Below are 27,374 nucleotides of genomic sequence, written 5' to 3'. Positions count from 1 at the left end.
ATTAGTGGTGCCGTCATCATTTCCTTCAAAAATTTGACACTTCAGATACACTTGACGTTTTTGTTGCCTTTGCCTGATTTAACAGAAGAAAAATAATCTTATTTCTTACGTGTGATTTCTATGTGATTTTCGCTATCAAAATCCAATGAAAAAATAATGTTAAATTAATGTCATCATCTTCTTCATCATATTCCGGACGTAAGTAAATCCTAGATTATTCCCCAGCAACTTTACCGGTTGTGTCCCACCATCTAAATTGTACACGTATGTTAAATTTTGTGTTTACAATAAACAAAATAAAAGAATGATACCATGTCAAATTCATGAAATCTCAAAAATTGACCAAAAAAAAGAAAAAGAACTTCTCAATGAAAAACCTACATATGTAGTTGAGGAATTAAAATTGAAATGCCCTTTTTTTCTCCACAGAGTAAATATTCCAAAATGAAAATTAGAAACAAACTTCTTTTGTTCGGTTTGATTGTGGGAACTTTGGCAATTTCTAAGGCAGCAGAGGAATTAAAAGGTCCACCCGAGCCCAATACGTCCAAGGTTAGCGAAGAGAATAAAAATGAACCACCTGAAGGATCACCAACAGCAACAGACAAACCAACTGCTACTGCTACACCGTCATCGACTGATGATGATAATTCTGGATCGGATGATTCCGCTGATTCGTCGAAAACAATCTTCATGTCAGGGCTGCATCTGCCTTTGTTAATCAGTGCGAGGAACCAGCAACAATACAAACTACAACTAGAAAAGGAAATCCAAAGTGTCGAGGCCGCAATCAACAAGCCGGAACCCAAGGAACTAACTGACGAAGAACAAAAAGGTTAGTTTTAAAAAAATACATTGTGTTGACAGTCAAAATCAAAATTGAGAATTCTGTGCAAATATTATAGTACGGCACTTAAAAAAAAATACCTTAAAATGTCCTTGTAAGAATGATTTAATTTAATTATCTTTTGGATGGGATTTATTCCATTTTACTTAAAGCAAGTTCCTTTTGATTCAAGTTGTTTTTCTTGTTTTTGAAGGACAATAATAATTCTTCCTACACTGAATGAATTATGTTTATCAATTGTATTCAATACAAGTTTTAATTTTAAATGTGTCACATTTTAGTACCCCTCATTCCAATTTATTACATTTTCGAAAAGTAGGAATGACTCATTTTTGCAAAAAAAAAACAAGTCGTTTTTTACTTCCATGATCTAAGTTTCTTTTTAGAGTTTTGAGATTTTAGTATTTTTAATTAGTTTTTTCTTAAACAGACCTTTCTATAATTTTAGATATGAAATATTTGTACGTATTCAAATTCCGTTGGAATTCAGTTACTAGAATTGTAACGAAAGTAACGAATTCTAGTTCTAGGTTATCTTCAAGCTGGACATACTCAGTCAATCCGATTTTACCAAGTAATATTGGGTTCTGTCGAATTGAGGTCAATCATAAAATCATTAATTTTGAGCTTTTTAATGTGTAATTAAATTATCTTCTAAGTGTTTAATACCTAATTCATTTAGTTCTATCGGGATTACGGCACACATTTTAGCAAACATTTCATAGTTACTTCTCCGTCATAGTTGCTATAACCACGGTCATACTTTTCTATCCTCCCATATTCTTGGATAATCCCAAACAGTGGTTTTGTCTACACATACCTTCGACAAAGCACCCGAGTCTTGGAACCATAAGTGAGTGATTGGTAGAAACATAATCCATCAGTTTCTAGTTTATGGCGAGATTTTTGGATTTAAAGAGCTTTGAAATTTCTTACTGGAATTAAGGATTTTGATACTTTATGGGTGGATTTTGTGTTATGTCTAAAGCAAGTGTTAAAAAGTATTTAGGTTGATTTAAGATATAGTATCAGTCATTAGCTGCGTAAATTTAGAACATCTTAAAGTGACGTGATTTAAATCGTCGACGCCTTAACCGGGCGTATCTAAATTCCTTAAAAATTAAATTTCCTTCAAATAATCTAAAGCACCGTACAGTTCCATTGGGCTTAAAAAGTTCAATACAGAATAACGCATGGTGTACTCAAACGAGTTGTACTTACAACTTTACAATGAAGATCTACGAGGTGTTCAGCACCCCGAAATCAGCAGCGCCAAAATATCTCCTTATATTTAAAAAAAACTTTGGAATTGCTCCCTCTGTACCTTTTACAATTTTATTTGATACTTTACTAAAAAAAATTTATTTTTTAAACGGTTGGAAAATTTCTTATATATTCTTATTCATAAATCTGGACCTAAGCAAGTTGTTTTGAACTACTTGCCGATTTCCAAGCTTTCAATTATTTCAAAAATATTCGAACAAATTATTTATAAAAAACTGCCTTTTCTTCTCAAAGAAATGATTTCACCATACCAACATGGCTTCGTCTCTGGTATATCAACTTCAGGAAATCTTACGATTTTCAGTAATTATGTGCTTAGCTGCTTTGAAATTTGGTCGCAATGTGATGTTCTTGACGCCAAAGCCTTCGATGGAGTTAACCACAAAATTATGATGCAAAAGTTAGAAAGTTAAATCTCCGATGACTTAAAAATATTGAGTTACATTCAATCCATTTCCGATTGCTTTCTTCTCCAAGAAGACTTAAATGGACTTGATGAGTGGTGCAAAAATTATTAAATTATTATAAAAATAATTATTTTTTTTAGCCAAATTATTTAATTTTTTTTTGGAAATAGTTTATTTTGATAACCGTTTCACAGAATGAATTATGGAATTAAGCCAATGACTCATCTAGGGAGGTCAAAATATTAATTTGCCTTTAAATTCGTAAAAAAAAATTCGAATCAAACATGAAATTACGATGGTAAAAAAATCGAAAAAAGTGTGTACCCAGATTTCGTCCGTCTGTTTGTGTGTCCGGCCCCCTACATCCTAAGCCATTGTGCCGATTGAAATGAAGGTTTTCAGCCGATTAGCTTTAGACATTTTTAATACTAAAAATAACCGACCTATGCATTTTTGTCAAAACTTTCTCTATTTTTTTTTAGAAAACTTTATATCTCAGAAAGGGGTGAACATTTTTTAACGAAATTCAAATGTAAAATATATATTTATAATCACAAAATAACTGCATACCAAAAAAATTTTAAAGACAAAATTTAAAAATTGTTTTATACAAATTAAAATTTTAAAAATCCGATTTAATGTTTTTCGAAAACAAAATTAAGTTAATCTAATTTTTTTTTTGACAAATAAAAGGCATTTAAATTTTTGTGAAAAACTTATTTTGAAGGTACATTTTTAAATCTTAAAATATGGGAAATATATTCAAACATATTTTTTTTAAGAAATTAGCATAAATTTTCTTTAAAAATAATAAATAAATTTTCTTTAAAAATAATTTTCTGTTGAAAAAAACTTTAAGATCCGAAAAAATTAAAAAAATCTACTTTTTGAAGTGATTTTTTTAGATCTGAGATTTAAACATGAATTTTAAGAATATAAATTTCCCAAAAACGGCAAAAGTTATTTTGTTAAACTAATAGCTAATAAAAAAACACAATGCACTTTTCACATCGATTGTTATAAAAGCTTTGAATGTCTTGAGAATTGAAGTGAATAGAGATTCTGAAACGTCTAATTTGTGACTGTCACACAAAAGCAAAAACACTCTATTGGCGTTTTTCTTTTTTAGTTCAGAACAGAGGTCGAACTGTCAAATAGAATGTTTTTGCACAAAAATTTCTTACCAACTTATTTTTTTGCTTTAATTCGTTTTTATTTTATATTCAGAGAAATTATGTATCTACTGAAATGAACCTATTTCCTTAAATTGAAAACAAAACATTTTTCTTTCAAAATTTTTAACTTTTGTTGACTCCTTTAAGATCAAAATGTTTTCTAGCATCAGCTCCAATCCCGAAACTGAGTTCGAAAAACCTACATATGTATGTTAAAAAAGCCAGACAATTCTTAATATCAGATTCTTTCTCATTCTCTGGGTTTCTGAATTTTTGTACTATTTTTCGCAACGAAATGGCAACAAAAAAAGAATATATAATTTTTGGAAACAAAAGCTACGTTTAAAAAAATTTGTTTACATTTATGCGTGAAAGCAACATTTTTAAGCGGTGAGTAAAAACTCGTCTATATGTTAAGGGTGTGACGCCCCCCTTCTGATTAAAAGTCTTGATCCGCCCTTGGTTTAAGGAGCCTTTTAGAAGGTTTTTAAGATAAGTTTATTCTGTTAAGCATCTTGCACATGAGCTACGATTTACGAACTGCGAACTGTGGATGTTCGCATATTTTGGCTTTTCTTTCACATGAGCTTTATTTCTATTAGCAGACAAATATATAATATAAGAAACATTTGTGTTTTCTGAACTTTAAATAGTTTTTGGCTCAACTTTCCATTACCGCAGCCAGAATTTCGACTCGCGGTTTTTTTTATTCGATAGATATGTGCAAATAAATAATAAATATAGCAATTTTAGAGCGAGGAAACATTTATTTCTATTTTTAATTAATTTTTAAAGTTCACTTTTTTCCATACAAAATAAACGGTGATTTTTTAAGAGCTTGAGAACTTTTTTAAAAAAAACGCATACAATTTTCAAAATCTCATCGATTCTTTATTTGAAACGTTAGATTGGTCCATGACATTTACTTTTTGAAGATAATTTCATTTAATTGTTGACCGCGGCTGCATCTTAGGTAATTTTGGGTAACTTTTTCGAGCATTTCGGCCGGAATAGCCCGAATTTCTTCGGAAATGTTGTCTTCCAAATCTGGAATAGTTGCTGGCTTATTTGTGTAGACTTTAGACTTGACGTAGCCCCACAAAAAATAGTCTAAAGGCGTCAAATCGCATGCTCTTGGTGGCCAACTTACCGGTCCATTCCTTGAGATGAATTGTTCTCCGAAGTTTTCCCTCAAAATGGCCATAGAATCGCGAGCTGAGTGGCATGTAGCGCCATCTTGTTGAAACCACATGTCAACCAAGTTCAGTTCTTCCATTTTGGCAACAAAAAGTTTGTTAGCATTGAACGATAGCGATCGCCATTCACCGTAACGTTGCGTCCAACAGCATCTTTGAAAAAATACGGTCCAATGATTCCACCAGCGTAAAAACCACACCAAACAGTGCATTTTTCGAGATGCATGGGCAGTTCTTGAACGGCTTCTGGTTGCTCTTCACTCCAAATGCGGCAATTTTGCTTATTTACGTAGCCATTCAACCAGAAATGAGCCTCATCGCTGAACAAAATTTGTCGATAAAAAAGCGGATTTTCTGCCAACTTTTCTAGGGCCCATTCACTGAAAATTCGACGTTGTGGCAGATCGTTCGGCTTCAGTTCTTGCACGAACTGTATTTTATACGGTTTTACACCAAGATCTTTGCGTAAAATCTTCCATGTGGTCGAATAACACAAACCCAATTGCTGCGAACGGCGACGAATCGACATTTCACGGTCTTCAGCAACACTCTCAGAAACAGACGCAATATTCTCTTCAGTACGCACTGTACGCATTCGTGTGGTTGGTTTAATGTCCAATAAAGTAAACTGAGTGCGAAACTTGGTCACAATCGCATTAATTGTTTGCTCACTTGGTCGATTATGTAGACCATAAATCGGACGTAAAGCGCGAAACACATTTCGAACCGAACACTGATTTTGGTAATAAAATTCAATGATTTGCAAGCGTTGCTCGTTAGTAAGTCTATTCATGATGAAATGTCAAAGCATACTGAGCATCTTTCTCTTTGACACCATGTCTGAAATCCCGCGTGATCTGTCAAATACTAATGCATGAAAATCCTAACCTCAAAAAAATCACCCTTTACTCAAAAATGGTTGATTTTGACATTTCTTCCCTGTTTTTTGTTCAGTGTTGCCATACTTGTTTTTTTTTCTTGGTAATTTCTTTTATTTTAGTGCTCAAATGGAAAAGTATTTTGCATATTCCTAATATTTAAGCCTAGTTGTCGATGTTTGCACATCTACAGTTGTGATCAAAAAAATAGGTGTGCCTGTTCTTTTTAGATTAAATCGTGACTCAAAAGTTGTATAATTTTTTTTAATTTATTTGTTCTTTTGTACAAAATAGGTAATCCAGTCTTTTATTATTATACTTAAAGATTACTTTGTTTAAAACAAATAAGGTAGTAAAAACATGAATTTTATCAAAATAAAGCCAAAACGAATTGTTCAAAATAATAGGAGTAAACAAAATAAAGTATAAAAAACTAAAAAAAAAAAAAATATTCAATATTAAGATTTGTTTGTCAGTATTTTGTAGAAAATCCTTAGTTTTTTATAATTGCTGCACATCTGCGTGGCATAGAGTTCACAAGGGCCTTACAACGCTCAACTGGAATTTGGTTCCATGTTTCCTCGACTGCGTCCCACAACTGCCTCGAATTCAAGGGTCTTCGTCGAGTTACACCCTTTTTCACATCTGCCCATAAATTTTCTATGGGATTGAGGTCAGGCGACTGAGCTGGCCAGTCCATGACCCCAACCCCATTGACCCGAAACCATTTCTTGGTAGACTTACTGGTGTGTTTTGGGTCGTTTTCTTGTTGAAATACCCATTTAACCGGCATATTCCAACTCGCATAAGGCAGCATCACACTGGACATTATATCCACATAAACGCGCTGGTCCATCGTGCCAATGATTTGATGTATGGGGCCAACACCATCATATGAGAAACTGCCCCATGCCATCACTTTTGCACCTCCATGCTTTACCGTTTTAATGGTGTACCGAGGCTTAAACTCGGAATTTTCTGGACGTCGGACGTATTGCCTAGAGCCAGTTCCACCGAATAAAACAATTTTGGTCTCGTCAGTCCACAAAATGTTTCGCCATTTTTCTGCAGGCCAATTAGCATGGCTTCTTGCAAATTTCAAACGAGCGGCTACATGTTTTTTTGTAAGCATCGGCACTTTTCGTGGGCTACGAGCGAAAAGATTGTGTTCCAATAATCGCCTTCTTATTGTTACGCTACGCAACATCAGCTTTATATCCTTATAAGTGTTTCCTTAATTTCGCAACTTTTTTCTGATTTTCCGTTTTTCGTGCAGTGCTTTCCCCGGGCCACTAAATAACCAAACTTGTTTAGATATTCGATATTCCAACTATTTAATATTCCTATTTTAAGTTAGTTACTTACTGTTTATTCTTTTTAAGTTTTTGATTTTTTTTTTACGTACACTCCTATTATTTTGAATAGCCTGATTGAGAGTAAAGATCATTTGATCTCTGGTTACAAATGTAAACGGTTATGAATTCCAAACCAGTTCATTGTTTTATCATCTTCAATGTCCCGTTATACTTACCCGTAGAGAAATGGCCTGATTACCAGTATACACATGGTAAAAAAAACACTTGAGCAAATTTTGTAAAAGAACTACTATTATTTTGAACACATACACTGTATTTTTTTATAATCAGCATTTGATTTTAGATTCTTTAAAAATACTTGAAGCATACCGGGTTTAGTATAGATTGCATATGTGGGTGTCGAGTTATCCAGTTTGAAAATGCGTTTGGAAAATAAGCGTTGATTTACTTCAAACTTTTCTAAGTTTTGATAGTCAAACACTAATTGATTTGCATAGAACAAGCATGTTTTAATGGTTGCATCAAATACTCTAAATTTAGCAGTTGCATCCACATACTTGTGACAGAAAAAATTACTCCACATAAGATTTATTTCCGTTTTGACTGGAGTGCATTTTTCTTTAACATGTGTACGGAAATCAAGGTTACGATTGACTGATTTACTACTTATATTGATTCACGTTCCAAAAACCATTTTTCTTGGAAAGTTGTTCTTTGTTGAGTGTTTTCAAAAACCATGATTTTCGACTTTGCAACATTTATACTTAAGTCCAATAGATCACAAAAACGCTTGAGCGTGTTTATTTGTAACTACAAAGTTATGGGATTATCAGCCAAAATGTTCAACATAACCTAGCCTAATAAGGATCGACTTAGGGTAAGCTTTTTGTATTGGAAAACTGAAGGAAATGATAAAAAAAACTTTGAAAATGTTCGAGTTAAGGAGAGTTTTGACTTAGGGCGAGCTCAACTTAGGGAGAGTCAGAAATCAAAAATCAACTAAGTTTTATTCCATGTAAAAAAAGTGCCGAGTCTATGATCTTTGTTGACCATTACCATGTCTTGTTATTAGATAAGTTAACTTATTCATAATTATCATTTATTCTTTATTATTATTATTAATTTAGCTGAAATCATTTACCAAGAGGCCACTGAACTGCTTAATAAACGCCAAGGCGACAAGGTCCTGGGTCAGCTTAAATTGGAAGTAGCTAGTAAAATGAATCATATTAAAGCCAGATGTGACATTGCTTGGGCCCATGTCTTGGGCATTCGACCAACTGATTTCGAATTTGCTGCCAAAGAATTTGAAGAGCTATCCAAACTTGGTTTACCAGAAGCTAATATGGTAACAATAGCATTTTTATTCAATTATTCTCTTAACCATAAACAACAAATATCTAATCAACAGGGAATGGCGTTTTTGTATTCAGTGGGAGTGGGTGGAAAAAATATTAGCCAACCTCTAGCTTTGATGCATTATACTTTAGCTGCATTGGGAGGTGATATACATGCCCAGATGGCTCTGGGTTATCGTTATTCATTTGGCATCAATGTACCGCTAAGTTGTGAAAAATCGCTGTCGTTTTATAAACGTGTTGCGAAAATAGTCGCATCGAAGATAACATTCTCCAGTGGACCAATTGTGCATCGGGTTCGGCTTTTGGATGAATTGGAGAATTCAGGAAGTCAGGAAACTGAGTTAGTTGATTATTATCAATTGCTGGCTGATAAGGGCGATGTGCAATCACAAGTAAGTTAAAAATTCTTTATTTATCGGAGACTTTTAGAGTTGAATGAAAATGTGTGTTGAATTTAGGTGGGCTTAGGTCAATTGTATTATCAAGGTGGCAAAGCAACCGAACAAGACTTGCAAAAAGCTCTGGAATACTTTACTCAGGCTGCCAATGCAGGAAATGCTATTGGTTTTGCTTTTCTAGGCAAGCTCTACCTTGAAGGTAGTGAACATATAAAAGCCGACCATGAAGCTGCTTTTAAATTCTTTAAAAAAGCGGCTGAGCTGGGTGATCCTATAGGACAATCTGGATTAGGTTTGATGTATTTACAAGGTCTGGGAGTACCTAAGGATACCACTAAAGCGTTCAACTATTTCACTCAAGCCTCCGATCAAGGTTGGGTTGACGGACAGCTACAACTTGGCAATATGTATTTCAGTAAGTTAGGAAAGCAAGAGGGGAGCTTAAATCAAGTTTCGAGTGGTGAAATTAATTTATTATTTTTTAGATGGAAATGGAGTTAAAACTGATTATAAGCTTGCTCTCAAGTACTTCAGCTCTGCTTCGCAATCGGGTCATGTCTTGGCTTACTATAATCTGGGAGTAATGCACGCATATGGTCTGGGAATGTTACGCTCTTGCCCAGCTGCTGTTGAGGTATGTACAAGTTCTTTTAAGATTATCAAAAAGAAGGCACAAACACATTTTTGTCTTTCAGTTCTTTAAGAACGTTGCTGAGCGGGGACGCTGGAGTGAAATGCTTATGCAAGCCTACAATGACTACAAAAAGTACGAAATGGATACTGCTTACATGAAGTACGCTCTACTCGCTGAAATGGGCTACGAAGTTGGTCAGAGTAATGCTGCCTTCCTGCTTGATCGAAATGAAGTGACAATATTCAATGATCGTCATGAGGATTTGATTCGTGGGTTTTACTATTGGAAACGTGCTGCAGCTCAAGGCTATTCCGCTGCACAGGTTAAACTTGGTGACTATTACTATTATGGCTGGGGAACTGCGGTAGACTTTGAGTCTTCTGCTTCTTTATATAGGTAAGAAGTAGATTATTTAAATTCTGTGATTTTTTTTGAGCGAAATTTGTATTGTTTTTGTAGAAAAGCAGCAGAGCAACACTTCAACGCCCAAGCAATGTTCAATCTTGGTTATATGCACGAACAAGGTCTGGGAATGAAGAAGGATTTGCATTTGGCAAAGAGACTTTACGATTTGGCAGCTGAGACCAGTGCCGATGCCAAAGTTCCTGTGGCTTTAGCATTGATGAAGCTACAATTTATTGCACAACTTGAAGCACTTAGAGATGTAATATTTGAATTCTTTCATAAGAGGCTTGAGAATATTTTAATGTATATCTGCATCTTTACAGTCACCTTACAAATTCATATTCTATATGGATGAGAATATAGCAGCCAACTGGGATTTGTACATGATAACCGTACTGACGCTTCTTCTTGGCTTCATAATGTACACTAGGCGCCCTTATCAAAACCAACCACCTCCAGCAAATAACGAAGATGAGCAAGGGGCGGCTCAAGCTAATAATGATGTACCAACTGCAGCAGCTACACCTGCAGCTGAAAATTCAGAGGCTGGAGCAAATGAGAAACCAACTACATCGCAACCCCCTCAAGCGGAACCCTCAACTTCAGGGACATCCACTTCGAGTGCAGTTGGCAAAGGTGCAATTAGGAAGAGGCCAACCGCGACCATTCCACCATCAACATCAGCAGCTCCATCGACGTCGTCAACGTCTACTTCTCCTGCTGCTGCTAATGCTTCTTCTCCTTCTTCTTCGTCTTCGTCAATACCATTGACATCGAGAACGTCATCAACATAAGCATCAGCTTCAACATCAGCATCAGCATCAACAACAACATCAGCAAAACCAAATGCATCTACAGTTATAAGAGACAATGAAAAACCAGAATAGTCCAAATGTGTTTTGACCCATTTCTAATCTAATTTTTAAAGAAGGAAAAAATGTAGTTTTTGTTTTTGTAAATAAGTAATATTTTTAGAAACAATTTTTTTATTATCAATCTTTGCATGAAACAAATATTATGAAGCAAGAGCTAAGAGCTGTTTTAGTTATGGACACTATCAGCTTATTGGCCATACGTATTGTTGTGCATTGTATGTAATCATATTTTTAGATTTTATAATAGCTTTCGTTTGGCATTCAGATCTTCGTTGATCGATGGATTGAATTGATTTTGAATTAATAAGAATTATTAAATGAAGAATTAAACAAAATAAAAAACAAAAAAGACTTAGGGAAAATAAAATGTACTCTGCGCAGTTTGTACTCATTTCGTAGTTTGTTTTTATTTTGTTTAAATTAGTTTTTCTTCAAATATTATTTATATAAGTTTGAAAAACGAAAATAAAAACAAATATATTTATTTTATTTTCTCTTTTTTCATAATAATACAAACAATAATGCATTCAAATCTAAATTTTACTTTTTCTACAAAAAATAAAAACAAATAACAAAAATAGAAAAATAATATAATAAAAATAAATCAAAAGTAAAAATAAAAAATAAAGACACAAAACTATATTAAATACTTATGTAAGAAAAACCACGTGCGACTAGTATTCACATTATAATTTAATTGAAATGGAAAGAAAAAGAAAAATGATTAAACAACAATTTTGTAAATAACATAACGAACACAAAACAAACAACAAACAAATTAAAAAAAAAAACAAAAGACTTTAATAATTTATAAAAAAAATATATGGTATGTATATAAAAGAGAGTTGTTTTATTTTTATAAGAACATTAGTGAAACAAAATAGTTTTCAAAACCTCTCAGAGTTCTACACGCCGAGGCTTGAAGCGGCGTTCGGGGCCAGGTAGCCTACACATCCATGGCTACCATACTTTTGAGTATATTTTTTAAAGCACTCCTGTTTTTAAGTTTAACTCTAAATCTAAAAAGTCGGGTGCCTTTTGCCAAGCAACCATGTTTTATATTCATGTGCAATAGGTCCACTAGTCATCTCATGTCTTATTTTATTTAACAGTGGATAGAATCTTTACATAAAGTATTGAAGAAAGTTAGATTTTTCCACTTGATATTTCCAAGGCATTTGATAGAGTTAGGCAACAAGTTAGCTGCAGGAATCTCTTCTTTGTTTGGTTTTTAAGTACCATTTCGACAGTTCATTTAAAAAGAGTGTTGGAAGGGTTCAAATGTGATATCCCTTTTGTCTCTGAAACTCTTCTTCATTTTTGTAAAAAATGACAGTACCCTCAGATTTTCATATTCGTTTTTAGGGTCTTATACTTATCCTTCGGTTGTAGACTCCCAACGGGCAGTGTACGATAAGCTCATTAAATTCTGACAGTATTGTCTAATGGGGTAATCAAAAATCGTGTACAATTCAATGCTTCGAAAACTCAATGCTGTCTATTGTCTCAAAACCGTAATCCTCCCCCAATACCACTATCCATGGCCGGTATTTGCATCGGGGACGGAGATTAAACAGCTATTAGTTATAGGTGTGTACATAACGAATCATCTCTTGTGATGTGAGCACATATTTGACATTGCCAATAACGCTGCTAAGTATTAAGGTTTTCTCTTCCGATACAAAAAGTTTTTCATCCCTTTCCATCTGGCTACTTATAAAAATTGTTTTCGTTCGAAATTAGAGTACATTTCATATTTGGGAAAGTTAACCCACTTGAGTCACTTGGACAAAATTCAAAAGAGCTTTAAAAATGATTAGTGACCGTTGCCTTATTGATTCTTTTGTATTTCTTCAGCACTGTTGCAAGGTTTCATGTATGTCATTATTTTATCGCTATTTTCATATATTGCCTGTGGCATTCCTTCCAGTTCTTCTAGGAATTCCCATCAGTTTAGCCTTGAGCCCGGTTTCGGACGTACTGAAAAGTACAGAGGTTCGCTTATTTCTTCTTCTTGTCATGGGTTGCTACTATTGACTCAATATATTTAAAGGGTTACTTAATTAAGGCAACACTACAATCCTTTTGGAACTATTTATATTAGTTCTTAACCACCTAATCCTTGGCCTCCCTCTATTGCGATGTTGTATTGGGGTATGAAAACGAATAGAGCGTTTTTTCCCATTTCCTCTTCATGACCCATCGTAGACATTGGCATTATATTTTCTGAGAATTGGAAAATTTTAAATTCATGCGCTACCCTGTTTGTTGGTCTTCCTGAGTCACGAAGTGTTTTCTTTCAATTTCAGTTTAAATAATCGGCAGGTCAAACAGTCTCTTGTAGGAGTTAATTATTGGTATTAGCTGGTCCGCATGTTCTTCTTTGTATTTTATGGAGCGTGTGGTTGGTTTTGGCGGCAGATATTAGCTCACATTAGCTACATTTAAACAAAAATCTAGAATATTTACCTTTTTAACGTCCCTCACCTGGGAATGACGAAAAACAGCCAGGAAGAAAAAAAAGAGTGGGGCGAAGCAGTCTTGCAAAGATTTCCACATTCGTGAAGTACGCCTAAAGAAAGAACCAATATTTTTGATAGTTGGTTCGAAGTTAGGTATAAGACTATACTGATGAACTGAAGATACGAGACCTACGGTTAAATTGTTTAAATAGAGGAATGCGACTGGCTATTGCGTTAGGACATAATATTATATTTCGCACCCATAGAATGAAAGTGACCTAACTCAAAAATTGCAACTTGTGGGAAATGAACAAAAAGTCTTCAAAAAAGTGTAATTTAGAGTAACTTTGATTGTATTTCTCACATAATTTGGCAAATAATTAACTTTCATTAAAATATGTATGTGAGAAATACAATCAAAATTACTCAAAATTACACTTTTTTGAAGACTTTTTGTTCATTTCCCACAAGTTGCAATTTTTGAGTTAGGTCACTTTCATTCTATGGGTGCGATTTTATGATATTTTAAACTTTACAAAAGAGCTGGCAAAGATTCATTCCTGCCGTGACCACAGGACGTAAATGAATCCACATTAATGTTAAGGTCACCAATCAGATTTTACGATCTTTTTTAAATATTTTCCAAGAGACTCAATTAAGTTACGGGAGTACCAGCTCAGAGAAAGAAACTTTGGGAATAACTATAATATAGTCTTAGGAAAATAACACATCTTGTGCCATTTTTTAAGAATTTGGATACTATCCGTTTTGTTGATGCAAATCATTTAAATTATGTGTACAATCTCCGGAAGCGTCCTTCCTTAAATACATTAAAAACATGAATGATACACTTCGTTTTATAAAGCGTCGGATCCAAATGTTAGTACTCTAGTGTTGCGAAGCAGAATTATATAAATCTCAGTTAATGATTTGCTGGTAATTACGCCTTACTGATATTACGAAATTATGGTGTATAGCAATTCAAAATTGACCACTCATGATGGACCAGTTTGGCCAATATGCCACCGGCTTACTTATAGTTTCCTCTAACAATTCTTTATTTATTGCTTAAAGAATAGGTCGGTGATCCGATGTTCTACTACCTCCTTAACAGTATGTGTAGTATGCTGTGTATTGTGTATGCTTTTAACGGTTTTTAAGGAACTTCTTTTAGCTCATTTTCGGCTTTTATACAAATTCACAATCCAAGATTTTCTCTAAGCTGATTTTTTCAGTCTTTAAAGCAGTAGTACCCGTGGCATGACGGTTAGTGCGTTGGACTAACTTAGAGTGTCCGTATGGGACCATTAAGTTAGTTGTAAGTTATGGATAATTAGGCTAGTTTTATGAATTTTTGTCTAGCTTTAAGATAGGTTTAAGAATGAATTAATTGACAATTCCTTCAAGAGTAATTCTTGTCATGAAAAAGTGCTTTCTCAAACTAGCCGTTCGGATTCGGCCTTTAATTGTAGGTCCCTTCCATTCCTGACAACAGTACTCGCACACAGGAATGGTTGAGAGTTGTAAGTCACTAGGCCCTGGTTCACAACGGACTGTTGCGCCACCCCATTTGATTTTGAAAGCAGTTTTTCTGTACATTATATCGAAATAGTACTGTCATGAAGAGGATTGCTCGTCATGTCCTCTGGTGCAAGGCTATGTTTAGGTATATGTATTTACAAGGAGTTTTCTTAAGGTCTTTCTAGCCCCAAAACGTAATCGAGATCTAAGAAAATCAATGGTGCTAATATTTTTATTTTTTATTTATTTATTTATTACATATTATTTAGTCTTGCACAGTAAGATACAATATCTTTTAAGGTAGTACAAGCTTCAGTTTTACAATTGCATTACATGAAATTAATGAATACTAAATTTTAAACAAGAGCACTTGAAAAAAAACATTAATATAAACAAAACTACGGCTCGAAACAAGATAGGAGTAGCGTATTTGTATTAGGAAATGTGGACATATTTCGTAGTCCAAAAATATATCTTGTCACATTATTATAGACAACATTAAGTTTCCTTGGGTGCTTGGAATCGCAATTACTAAATAGTTCACACCCAAATAATAAAAACGGGATAAGCAGCGACTTAGCAAGTATCATTCTTGCTTTTATTGGAGTGATTCTTTGGGTGGTCCATAACACACGTAATCCTCCGTACACTCTACCTATGATAAATTGTATATGATTTGTCCAAGAGATTGTGTTATTGAATACTACTTCAAGATTCTTGGCTGAGTCAACAAACTGAATAGGGTTATCATTGAGTAGTATTGGAAAAGCAAGATGTGTCTGTAGGGTCTTTTGAAATGACTTAAGCATTTTGGCTTATGAGGATTTAAACAAAGTCCGTTTGATCGAGACCAGAGGCATACCTTATTAAGATTTTCGGTTATCTCCCAAATACCATTTTCAAACAACCCCAGTAGACAACTGTACATCATCGGCATACATATTTACGGACGCGTTAACTCATTAACATACATAGTAAAAAGTATTGGGCCCAAAATAGACCCTTGGGGAAAACCTCGTGTTAGCGGAAGAAAACTGGAAGTTTGGTTGTTAGCAACTACTGCTTGGTGTCTAGAATTGTGACGTAAATTGAAACTCACCCCTAATTTGATGCATAAATTACGGTGGTTGACAGTGTCAAATGCTTTCAATCCGAATCCAAATGTGTGAGAAAAGACACGTAATTCGTATTTACAATTTCTCTTATTTTTTTGACCACATTTATAAGGGCAGTAGTGCAACTGTGTTTGGGACGGAAACCGGACTGATTGGGGCATAGCATGTCGTGACGTTTTAGATATTGCCGCATTTGTGTGTTTATAATTATTTCCAAAACTTTTGATAAATATAGCACTATGGCTATTGGCCGATACTCATTTCGGGTTTTTGGAACAGGAACAGTTTTAACACGTTTCCAGACGGTAGGAAAAACTCCAGTCATGAGAATAGTGTTGAAAAGATGTGTTATCTATCTCAATGCAATCGGTAGAGTTGCCTTCACAAACACGGAATGAATATCGTCAAATGCTATTCAGTTTGATTTAATAGATAAACAGGTTTTTTGAACAACTTCATCATCAATTGCTGAGAAGCTAAAGCCCCTTTTAGAAAAGATGTCGGTTTCTAAAAATTCAGAAAAGTCTGCGCTATCATTGAACTCAAATGCTAAGGATGTGAAATTGGTATTCAGCTCATCACAATCAATGATAGTAGAAACACTTTTCATGTACCTACTTACCAATACCAATTTCTTTTTAAATTAGCCAAAGTCTATGACCGGTTAATGAAGGGTTAAGTAAAGGAGCTTAGAAACGTCTCTTAGCTTCCCTAATCTCAAGTACCTACAACTTTATTTCTTAAGTCAGCATAACCTTTTGAAGTTCGTCCAGTCTAAAACGTTTCCAAAGTTTATTAAGCTAGATTGCGCCTATTTATTAAAACTTTAATTTTGTTGTTGAACCAATAATGGTCATTGCATTTAAAAGTTTTTGTTTTGTAGGGAACGTGAATATTGAAAATAGAGCTAATGTTTCCTTAAATAAAAGAAACTTGGTTGTCGACAGACTCCATAAAGAAAACATGAGACCATTTAACAGATCTTAAGTCATGTTCTAGAAGGTTATAATTAATGCTTTAAAAATCTCTATAGCAATAACTGCTGCTTGAAACAAGAGGTTTGCACTGGAAAGTTATGTGTAATAGGTCATGTTGTGAAAAACAGTTGGTTAAAGTGAAGAACTTTGCTCTATTCACTTACAAAAAATACATCAAGAATGCTACCGGTGTCCTTGGAAAAGTGAGCAGGAGTGGATGTGTTTACTGGATGTACATAAGTTAAGACCTTCCATGTCATCAGAAAAAGTGTTTCTCGTTCCGTTTTATACTCTAAGCTTTTTACCTGCAGATCAATGTTCCCTCTCAAAACATCGTTATTTAAAACAATAACACAATTCACGTTAAATATGTTTTATTATTTGCTTAATTTTGCCAGACAAAATGTTACTCATACTTTCTAACAAATGATCGATCGATATTATTAAAGTAATAATTAAAATAAAAAAAAATAAAGAGAAACCACATAAATGCAAAAGCCTAGGCATAGTAATTCAAGTTGGCCTTCTTCTTAGCTTGAACTTCCATAATTGCATCCATGAAGTCTTCGTGTGTAACGCAAGTTGCCGATCGACGCAGAGCAATCATACCCGCCTCCACGCACACAGCCTTGCATTGGGCGCCATTGAAGTCGTCAGTTGATCGAGACAACTCCTCGAAGTTCACATCGGGGCTGACGTTCATCTTTCTCGAGTGAATTTGCATGATTCTGGCTCTGGCTTCTTCGTTGGGATGTGGGAATTCAATTTTACGATCCAAACGACCCGAACGCAGCAAAGCCGGATCGAGGATGTCAACACGGTTGGTTGCGGCAATGACCTTGATGTCAGCGGTCGAACTGAATCCGTCCAGCTGATTCAGCAGTTCCAACATAGTACGCTGGACCTCACGGTCACCGGCCTTCTCCGAATCGAAACGTTTTGTACCGATGGCATCCAATTCATCGATGAAGATGATTGCTGGGGACTTTTCCTTGGCCAAAGCGAAGGCGTCGCGGACGAGTTTGGCACCATCACCGATGAACATCTGCACCAGCTGGGGACCGGCCAGCTTGAGGAAAGTCGATTTTGTTTGTGCAGCGCAAGCTCGAGCCAACAGGGTCTTTCCAGTTCCAGGTGGGCCATATAACAAGACACCTTTTGGAGAAAGAAACAAACGAGATTACGGGGACAGCCCAAAGTTATTTATGTTACCTTTTGGTGGATGGATTCCTAGGTTCTTGAATTTTTCCTTATGCGTCATGGGCAACACAACCGCTTCGATGAGTTCCTGGATTTGCTTGTCCAGACCACCAATGTCGGAGTATTGCTCGGTTGGCCTCTCGTCAACCTCCATGGCCTTCACTCTGGCATCGTACTCCGCTGGCAAGGTCTCCAAAATGAGATAAGAATCTTTGTTTACACCGACTAAGTCGCCGGGTTTCAATTTCTCTGCATCAACGAGACCAATAACTGGCAAGAAGTACGCTTGACGTGTGGAGGTCTTGATGACGGCGCATTTGCCCTTGCGCTGGTTGTCCAGCACCAAAACAGCTCCGTCGTCTTCCTCTTCTTGTGGATCGACATCGAGCAGTTCAATGACATTTGAAACCAAGTAGGGAAGAGTTTTATTGACCTAGATAGGGAAGAGGAATAGCACTTTAAGTCGGGCTTTTAAAAAATGAAATTGATTTTTTAGTTACTTTAATTTTTTCGGTATTATCTTTGATTTTTTCATTTTGAGTTTGGATTTCGTGAGTAATTCGCATAACCTCACTCTTCATGATTTTAATTTCATTGTCCATTAATCTGGTGCGACTAACAATTTCGTCGGTGGACATTCGAAGGACTTCTTCACCCAAAGACTCTTCACCATCTTCCCAGATTGATTTATCTTCAAGTGTTGCGGCCATAATTTTAATAAATTTTATTTGTTTTAATGGAAAAAATGGAGAAAATATTTAGCACAAATAAAAACTACTGTAGATGACTTGTATTTTCGCTTCGGCCTATGTTTTATTTTTTGAGGCTGTGCTGTTTGACGTTTGTGCAACAAACAAAGGTAGATGACGAAGTTTCGTTCAAGAGAATGAATTGGAATTGAAATTTAGTTCGTTGAATTTTTGTAGTGATGGGTTGCAGCTGTAGATAGTTTATTTTTTAAGGTATATTTAGATTTATCGTGACCTGTGATTGTTTTTGCCATAAATTATTAGGATTATCGACATTTGGCATAGCACGAATTTTCAAAAGTAGTTTATTTTATTCTGTACATTTTCTTATATAAATATTATTTATCGTTATTTTAAAGAGTGAAGAAATTTAAAGTAATTTTTAAAGTTTGACTTTTTCACATGAATGTTGGATTTACATGTATTTGCACTACAAAGGATGCAAAGGAATAAAATCACACTGGTTGAATAGAGAAAAGATAAAAAAGCTGATGTCTTTAAAAATGCAAATTATAGAAAATCAGATGAAGGCTATAGTGAATAAGAATATGTTCATCTTTATCACATCATCTAAAAGCTTTACATTTTATCTTTATTTTAAAATTAAGTTACTATTTTCCTTTTTGTTACACTTTTTTAAAGAATTATATTAAAATTTCCTATAAATTGTTTTACAATAATTACTTTTCCGAATTTTAATGCGTTTTCTATATACCTTTTTTCTTCCAAAACAATATTTTTAGCTGTCACATTTTCTTACAATTTCTTAGCTTTTTTATTACTGATTTTATTACATTTTGGTTGCGGCTTGTGGCAACATTATACTGTCAAAAAGTTATAGTGTTTTATAGAAATTAAAAAGAGTAACTATATTTGTATTCTCTCCCACTTATAGAGTTTAACAGATATATCTGAGTATCGCTAATTTTCTGTATAATGGAGATGCATGTAAATCCACCTTAAGCTTAAATAATATAGTTTATTTTACTCGCAGTTTTGTTTTTGTTGGTTATAATTGGGAAAGTTATTTATATATTGGTTTAAAATTATTCCTTTCATTAGAATAAACATGCTTTTATGTTGTTCTTATGTAGTTTTGCTCAGTGTGCTCAAACAAGGTTGGTAATAGAATAAAACTTTTAATATACCCAAAACCCCTTTATACTACTTCTGACACATGAATTCAGATATATTAATGGCTATTTATGGTAAAAAAATTGAAAAATCAATTTGAAAAGCAAAATTTGATTTTTGTCACCGTTTAAAATATTTATCAACCAAGGAGGATTTTCCCTAAATCATAACAAATAGAACTTAATCGTATTTCAGACTGGTGTGGAGCCGTTCGGACCTCTGCAGGAAACTATAGGCTTTCCATGGTTGACATACTAAATATTGACTGATCGTAGCCAACTTTGATTTGTCATCTATTCCTTAACACCTTGGTAGCTCTTTTTTAGGTTCAGCGTAAATATGGAGAAAGTTTTGGGAACTAAATTTTGTATTTTGTAAAACTTGGAGATGGGCGTTTTAATATTAATTATATTTTTCTTTGCCAAACCTACAAGACAACTTTTAAGGATAATTTTTGTAGGTAAATATAATTTGACTGGCAGTCCATATCTGGTATATCAATGTTTTTCCATAATTTTGATCAGTTTTCTCAATGCTTTAGGCTTTAACACAGAGCTCATTTTCAAACTTACTTTGAGTATTTTTTAACATGCAGTACTCGTTTACATTCAAAATCTGTACCTATCACAGGGAGTGCCACTGAAATGCCTGCATAGAAAAGATCTGTGAGCCTTAGCAGCACTTCAAACAATACCAGAGTCAGACAGGACCATTGGGCAGACAGGATATTGCTCGCTAGGCCTCTGATGAACAAAAAAGGAAATAAACGCCTTTTCAATATAAAGGGTGTCCCAAAATTAACGCGAGATTTGAATTAAATAGATAACGCCATTTTTAGTATTTTGATAGTTATATTTTTATTGACTCGAAAAGTACATAGGATAGGGCTATGCATGGAATAACACATCGGACAAATGGCCTCCACGGCTTTGCATGCACATGGGCACTCTTTTGTTGAAATTTTCCATGACCATTCTGCATAAATGTGGCTGAATTTCGTTGATGCAGCGTTGAATCTCCTCCTTTAATGCACGGGTGGTTGTGGACTTGTTGACATAGACTTGTGATTTCAAATAACCCCATAAAAAGAAGTCTAATGGTGTTAAATCACACGATCTAGGAGGCCAATTTTGATCACCGAAACGAGAGAGTACACGACCTGCAAATGTCTCATGCAGTAATTGAATTGTTTCACGGGCTGTATGACATGTGGCACCGTCTTGTTGAAACCACATATTTTGGCAGAAAGAACTGTGTAATCATGTCGCGATATCGAGCACCAGTAACAGTCATTGCTTGACCAGCATCATTTTCAAAAAAATATGGCTCAATTATGCCTCCAGCCCAAAATCCAGACCATACAGTCACGAGTTGTGGATGCATTTGTTTTTCGACAATCACATGTGGGTTCTCCGAACCCCAAATGCGGCAATTTTGGCGATTGACAAAGCCATCAAGATGAAAATGTGCTTCATGGCTTAGGATGATTTTGCTCGAAAAATCAGGGTCCATTTGTTGATGTTTAATAATCCATTCAACGAACTCTCTTCTCTGTCCATGGTCATTAGGCTTCAATTGTTGTGTTAATTGAATTTTGTAAGCATGAAGACACAGATCTTTGGTGAGTAAACGCTGTAGAAAGGTTCTTGAAATTTGCAATTCTTGTCCACGACGTAGAATTGAGGTTCCTGGATTGTCAGCAACACTCTCATGCACTTCTTCGACATTCACATTTGAACGGCTTGTTTTTGGACGACCAGTGTGTTTGGCGTCTCCAACGGATCCAGTCTCCATGAATTTTTCAATTAATCTCTTCACAGTTGACGAAGTTAAAATACTATTCCAACCATATTTTCTATTTTTGAAATATTCTTTAATAATGAAGACACGTTGTTCTATCGTGTAACGCTCCAAATTAATAACCCTATACTGTTAGCTGTCAAATTGCATTTTTTTCAGGGTTGCCAACACTTCACTGCACAAATGGCGGCAAATTCAAATCTTGCGTTAATTTTGGGACACCCTTTATTTGTATTCTTTTTTAAGAACATGAAATCTTGATTGCTCAAAACCTTAAAAATATTGGTACAACTCGTTTGAGTGCCCCAAGATGGATTGAGTTTTAAGCTTTTGAGGCCCAAGATGAGCCTGAAAAGTTTTTAAAATATGGTACCGTTTGAAATTTAAGTACGCGAATAATTAAATAAAAGAAAATATTTTTGCCAAGTTTCTGCTGTTGATACTAGTTTGAGAAAAACTGCTAAACTCAAAATTGGCATATTTTAAATCAGGCTCGATTCGATCAACTGTATTTATGTTGTCTTTTGGACGTGGTTTTTAATTTATTGGTACAGACATATGGTTTAAGAGTATGTACTCATAGATTCAAACTTAATGATCTCCGTGGCTAATTTAAATAATAAATTATGGTCATGTAAGTGTTTCATTAATCACCTTTTTGGATTCAGCATGAAAACTATCTTTAAGTTAACTATTTTATAGTTTTAACATAACTTGTACTTTTTTTTCCAAAAATTCTTCAAGCCAGCAATCCAAATAAATTCCAAATTTGAAGTTCAAAATACAATAAATATAATTTCATAGCCAACCAATGATAACTGCTTTTACTATATAGAAAGCGGAATGACTTCCCATACCTAAACTCCAAGTATTACCAAGTTTTGATAATACAAAAAGCAAATCATATTATGTACATTGACAAAGAATAATACTAAGCCTTCTGCAGATAGAGTATAAACCATCGTTTATGTTGACTCTGTCCTTAATTAGGGTACGTTTTTTAATCGAACTCTCATATGGAATAACCTTGTTAACGGGCCTGTAGAAAAGGTGTATAGCAGTTTTAAAATCTTATATATTATGTTAGCAACAACCTTTTTTCATTCCAGTGCTGCTTTTTGTTTATAATAAGCGCATTTTAAGGGTATATTGCTAACCTTATTATGTAAAGACACAGTGCGAGCACTAGGAAAAGGATAGATAGGTTGAAAGGAGGTGTCGATGCACATTGGTTTTGAATTCCTGAATATTGAATATGGCTGGGAAAGACAGAGGCATTCCACATTGGCATATACGGCTAAAGAACGTATTTCTGTACTTGACGGTTCGACTGAAGTTGGGCTCGAGGGTATATTGATGAGCATTCCTAGAAGTATTACGATGGAACTGTTTAAGGGGAGGAATGCAACTGACTATTTTTCTAGAGCATAAACCATTAAAATAACGGTAAAAAGGGTGAGACAAGAAACATTTCGACGATGTTCAAGCGACGTAAATGATCTTATGATGGAAATACGTATCACCAATCAATCTAAATGCTCTAAGTTCAATACTGTCCAAGAGGGTGTAGTAAGTAGCAGGAGCACCAGCCCACATATTGGAGTTATACTCAAGCTCTGGACGTATATAAGTTTTGTAGATAACAGTCTTGCATCGCCTAAGAAAACCAAAACATCGTGCGGAATTTTTAACTACATCGCGCATCGTTCCACAAAAGGTGATTGTTGATACACATACCGAGGGTATCGAGATGTTCAGTCTTCTCGATGCAAGTGCTACTAATTGATAATGGCATATACCCCCTTTCGTTTTAATGATACAAGACAGCATTGAGTTTTCAAAGCATTAAATTCCACGCGGTTTCTTATTCTCCATTGTACAATGCTGTTTAAGTCGGAATTTAATGATCTTATCATATTTTGTAGTTGCACTTCCACATCCGAATATGAGGGATGTGAATCAAAAAACGAATATAAAAGCTAAGTGTACTATCGTCAGCAAAACAATCAATTGGATTAGAAGTTGCAGACACAATCATTATCATCATTATAAAATGATCATTAATAATAATGAGAAAGAGTGTTGGAGATAAAACGGAGCCCTGGGGAATATCAGCATTTATTTTGTGGTTTTCAGACTTGAACCCATCCAATTCTACTTGTATTGAACGATTCGAAAGGTTAATACTAATCCAATGAAGGAGGGATTTATAAAAACAAAAACACTCATTTTCGATAAGAGAGCCTGATGCCAAACCCTATCAAATGCTTTTGAAATATCAAATGCAATTATCTCACTTTCTCCAAAACTATGTAAAGATTTGTTCCACTGTTCGGTGAGATGAACCATGAGATCACCAGTGGACCTACCGCTACGAAAGCCGTATTGTCGGTCATTAAGAAGCTTTCGATCTTCGAGATATTCTTGAGCTGATAACCAGCGTTTCCATGACCTTTGAAAGAAGGGACGTAAGTGCAATCGTTCGGTAATTAGAGGGTGAGGAAGAGTAGCCTTTTTTGGGTTGGACAAATGCGGTTTTCCATCCGCTCAGAACGATCCTGAGGAGTAGAAGATATATAAAAGCTTAGGCAGTTGTTTTGCCAGCGTTGAAAAATACCTCTTCAGAACAATAGCGGGGATACCAGCCGGACCAGTGGATTTATAAAATATATATAAAATTATAATCGGAAAAAATTAATTAATCTGGCCATGCTTCAAAAGACTTGCATTAAGGCTAAATTACATTGCTTTTATCCTAGCTTTAAAGAAAATAAATCATCAATTCAATTGATGTTAACCGGCTGTCTGCATACTGCGATAAATGGGGGTTAGAAATCAATACTGATAAATCAAAAATAATAATCTTTTCGCGATCCAATTGGACTGAAGCTTGAAGTAATTGGAAGTACAACGGAAGAAGATTAGAAGTGACTAACGAATATATTTTACCAAATTTTTAATTCAGTTGTGAAGTCTTATTTATGTTATGTAGCTCAAGTTTGGGGAAGAGTTTGACAGTGTATGAGGAAATTGAGGAATTTCAGAGAAGTTTCATCAAACAATTCTTTAACCTACCAATCAAGACGTCGAACTATGCCATCTACTTAGAAACTGGCACTTCGAAACTACAAGCAAAAAGTTTTCGAAAACCCGAAAATTGTTCACACTGAAAATGTACACGTTTTAATTTGACATTTTAAATTTTATTAAAATCTTCCAAATTTTGTGTTGATAAATAAATTTATGAATTATAGGTTGTTATAACAATTTAATTAATAGAAAGCTATGTATATATCTAAATATTTTATGCAGGTACGTACCAGCACTTTTTGGGAACGTGAAATGTTAGTAAACGATGATGAGTATTTCAAACAACATTTCAGAATAAGCCGCTGAACTTTCGATACACTCTGCAATAAATTGAAGGATCTGGCAATGCAAGATACAATCTTTATCCTTATGTAGGTTCTTATCAAGTTGATATTCAGGAAGGCAAAGATCTATACAAGCTCCAAAAGAACGAATGGGATCCGGCCATTGAGTGGTTTAACAAACGTTTCGATAACTGAGGATCTTCTTGAAGTTGGCATCGCTGTCCATCAAGGTTGTGGTTTTATTCACTGGAACAACGATTCTCACGCTGTGGAATGTTTTGGCACAAATTTTCCGATTCCGCTACGACTTAGCCTCCACCAGAGATTTTCTTTCATACTTAGGTATTCTCCTCCACAAATGAACTTATTGCTTTGCTCATATCAAGTTCGAAGACGCATCCCTTGAAAACGTCATAACAAACTATGGGCAAGTCTTCCTCGTCCTTGGGGTCGTTACGCCAGTAGCCACAGTGAATTCCGGTTCCTCGTTTAGCAAAGAGCATTTGAAACTTGCCGCAAATAGTCACCGGGGCTTTTATTCTCGACGTTGGCAAATGTTCCCACAATTTTTTCTGTTGCCACGCAGCCCCTTTAAACTTCCTTTTTTTTTTTGTCTTCCATATTCTGTAAATAAAAAACAAAAAAATATTTTTTTGACAGCAGCCATCAAGTGTTTTGTTTACATTAATTTGATACAAGTAACATTGTTGATGTTAAGGAAAAAATGTATAAAATTATCCAGTTTGATGAAGAATCGGTTCGGAATCAACTTGTAAAAACTGCTATTGAATCGGAAAGTCGAGTATTATAAAGCCAATTACAATCTAATCTTAGTAACAATAACTATTTCAATGAAGATATTTCTTTTATTTTCAAAGCAAGATGAAAAGTCTTATGTCTTAACGGTGGACCATACAATGGGAGTTTCAATCAATTCTGTACACTCTGCAATAATAAATCCAAAGAAGACTGCTTCCACTTATACGTGTATGTCCAAAATTTAAGTTGCTAGTCGAGCTGACGGCAAAGCCAAAGCTTTTTACGTTAAAAAAACAAACGTTTAAGTATTTATTTTAAAAACTGTAAATAAATGATTTACTTACTTACTCATTTAATTAATTGGTACGGTGGACCAATCTCACTTTTAGAAATTCATACGAAAATTCATGGCTAAGACAGCCTTAAACAGATTTGTGGCCATAAATTTGAATTTCATCACAACACTCGCCCTTAAAAAACCTTCCATTCCACTTTGTACCTCTCCTCCATTTTCTGACATTCTATGTTCCATTTTCATTTCACATCTGCTGATTTAAAAAAAAAGATATTTTTCGTTCATTTTCATTTTGCATTTTCCACCTTTTGCATTTCAAAGCAAGATTGTGGGTGGGTCGCATGTCGTTTTGTCTTCTGGCGCATTTCCTTTGCGTATTTTCATTTTTTGTTCTTTGAATTATTTTCTCTGTGTCGTTGTTTTTATTTTTCACTCTCAAAACCAATTTCATTATCGTCGTCGTCCTTCGCGCTAAAATCAAAAATAAATATTAAAACCGATAAATCTTAAAAAAGTTAAATTTTTGCGCATTCGTCCAAAACTGTGTTTATAACCAAGAAAAAAGTGAGAATTATCCAAAATAAAGAATAAAATGTCATTGACATTTTGCCTTGAATTCTAAGTGAATCAATAAAAAGAATTCTCAAAAGAAATGTGATATATTGTGTAGACAAAAGAAACTACCATCTAAAAAGTGTATAAATATTAAGTCCATGTCGTGAAAAGAAAACAAACAACATAAAACAACGAGCGAGATAATCCACAACTCCAACAACGAACCAAGTAGAACCCAAAAGAAGTCCAGACTCCAGAAACCATCAACCATCCATATTAATAATATTTTACTATGTGTGTAAAAATGCAAAAAAGAAAAACAAATTTCTTCCTCTTTTCCTCTCTTTGCTGTTATCTATTTTATTCTTGATTTTCTCGTCGTAGTCATCGTCGTCGTCGTCGAGTTTTCCACCTCCCTACTATAGTCCCTAACTTTGTTAACCTACCTCATCCATTTGCACCACATCACATCACATTTTGTATTTATGAACCTTGTCTCTTTAAGCTATTTCGCTTTCGATTTGCAAGAGGAAAAGAAAAAATATTATTTGAATAGGAACCCAGCAATAATAAAATAGCCCATTGAAACGCACCTTCACTCGGTTTTAATTGAAATTCAGTCGGGCCGGCAGCAGCAGGGTAGCTTTGTTTTGTTAC

The 27,374-nt window shown here is 34.7% G+C and overlaps 3 protein-coding genes across 7 annotated transcripts in view; 2 read left to right on the top strand and 1 right to left on the bottom strand.

Moving 5' to 3' along the window:
* Window positions 1–51: 51 nt before the first annotated feature.
* Window positions 52–11,265, top strand: LOC129941451 (protein sel-1 homolog 1). Its single transcript, XM_056050079.1, has 9 exons — window positions 52–198; window positions 430–835; window positions 8,231–8,451; window positions 8,515–8,856; window positions 8,923–9,277; window positions 9,348–9,496; window positions 9,558–9,892; window positions 9,956–10,160; window positions 10,225–11,265. Exons 2-9 carry the CDS (start codon window positions 445–447, stop codon window positions 10,693–10,695), a joined length of 2,469 nt encoding a protein of 822 aa, XP_055906054.1. The 5' UTR covers window positions 52–198; window positions 430–444; the 3' UTR covers window positions 10,696–11,265.
* Window positions 11,266–17,208: 5,943 nt separating this feature from the next.
* On the bottom strand, window positions 17,209–18,902 carry LOC129941454 (26S proteasome regulatory subunit 6A-B). Its single transcript, XM_056050086.1, has 3 exons — window positions 18,552–18,902; window positions 18,064–18,484; window positions 17,209–18,006 (listed from the first exon to the last, which is right to left on the bottom strand). Exons 1-3 carry the CDS (start codon window positions 18,759–18,761, stop codon window positions 17,351–17,353), a joined length of 1,287 nt encoding a protein of 428 aa, XP_055906061.1. The 5' UTR covers window positions 18,762–18,902; the 3' UTR covers window positions 17,209–17,350.
* A 7,574-nt stretch (window positions 18,903–26,476) lies between these two features.
* The window catches only part of LOC129941452 (SUN domain-containing protein 2), a 112,714-nt gene continuing 111,816 nt past the window's right edge, over window positions 26,477–27,374 (top strand). For all 5 annotated transcript variants that reach the window (XR_008780865.1, XM_056050082.1, XM_056050081.1 and 2 more), the window contains exon 1: window positions 26,477–27,011. The gene's annotated coding sequence lies outside the window, so the exon portion shown is untranslated. The remainder of the gene's footprint in view (window positions 27,012–27,374) is intronic.

This window comes from Eupeodes corollae, chromosome 1 (genome assembly GCF_945859685.1).
Source record: "Eupeodes corollae chromosome 1, idEupCoro1.1, whole genome shotgun sequence".
Lineage (NCBI taxonomy): Eukaryota > Metazoa > Arthropoda > Insecta > Diptera > Syrphidae > Eupeodes > Eupeodes corollae.
The sequence above is the reverse complement of the archived record's forward strand: the minus strand, read 5'-3'. Positions and strand labels throughout refer to the sequence as shown.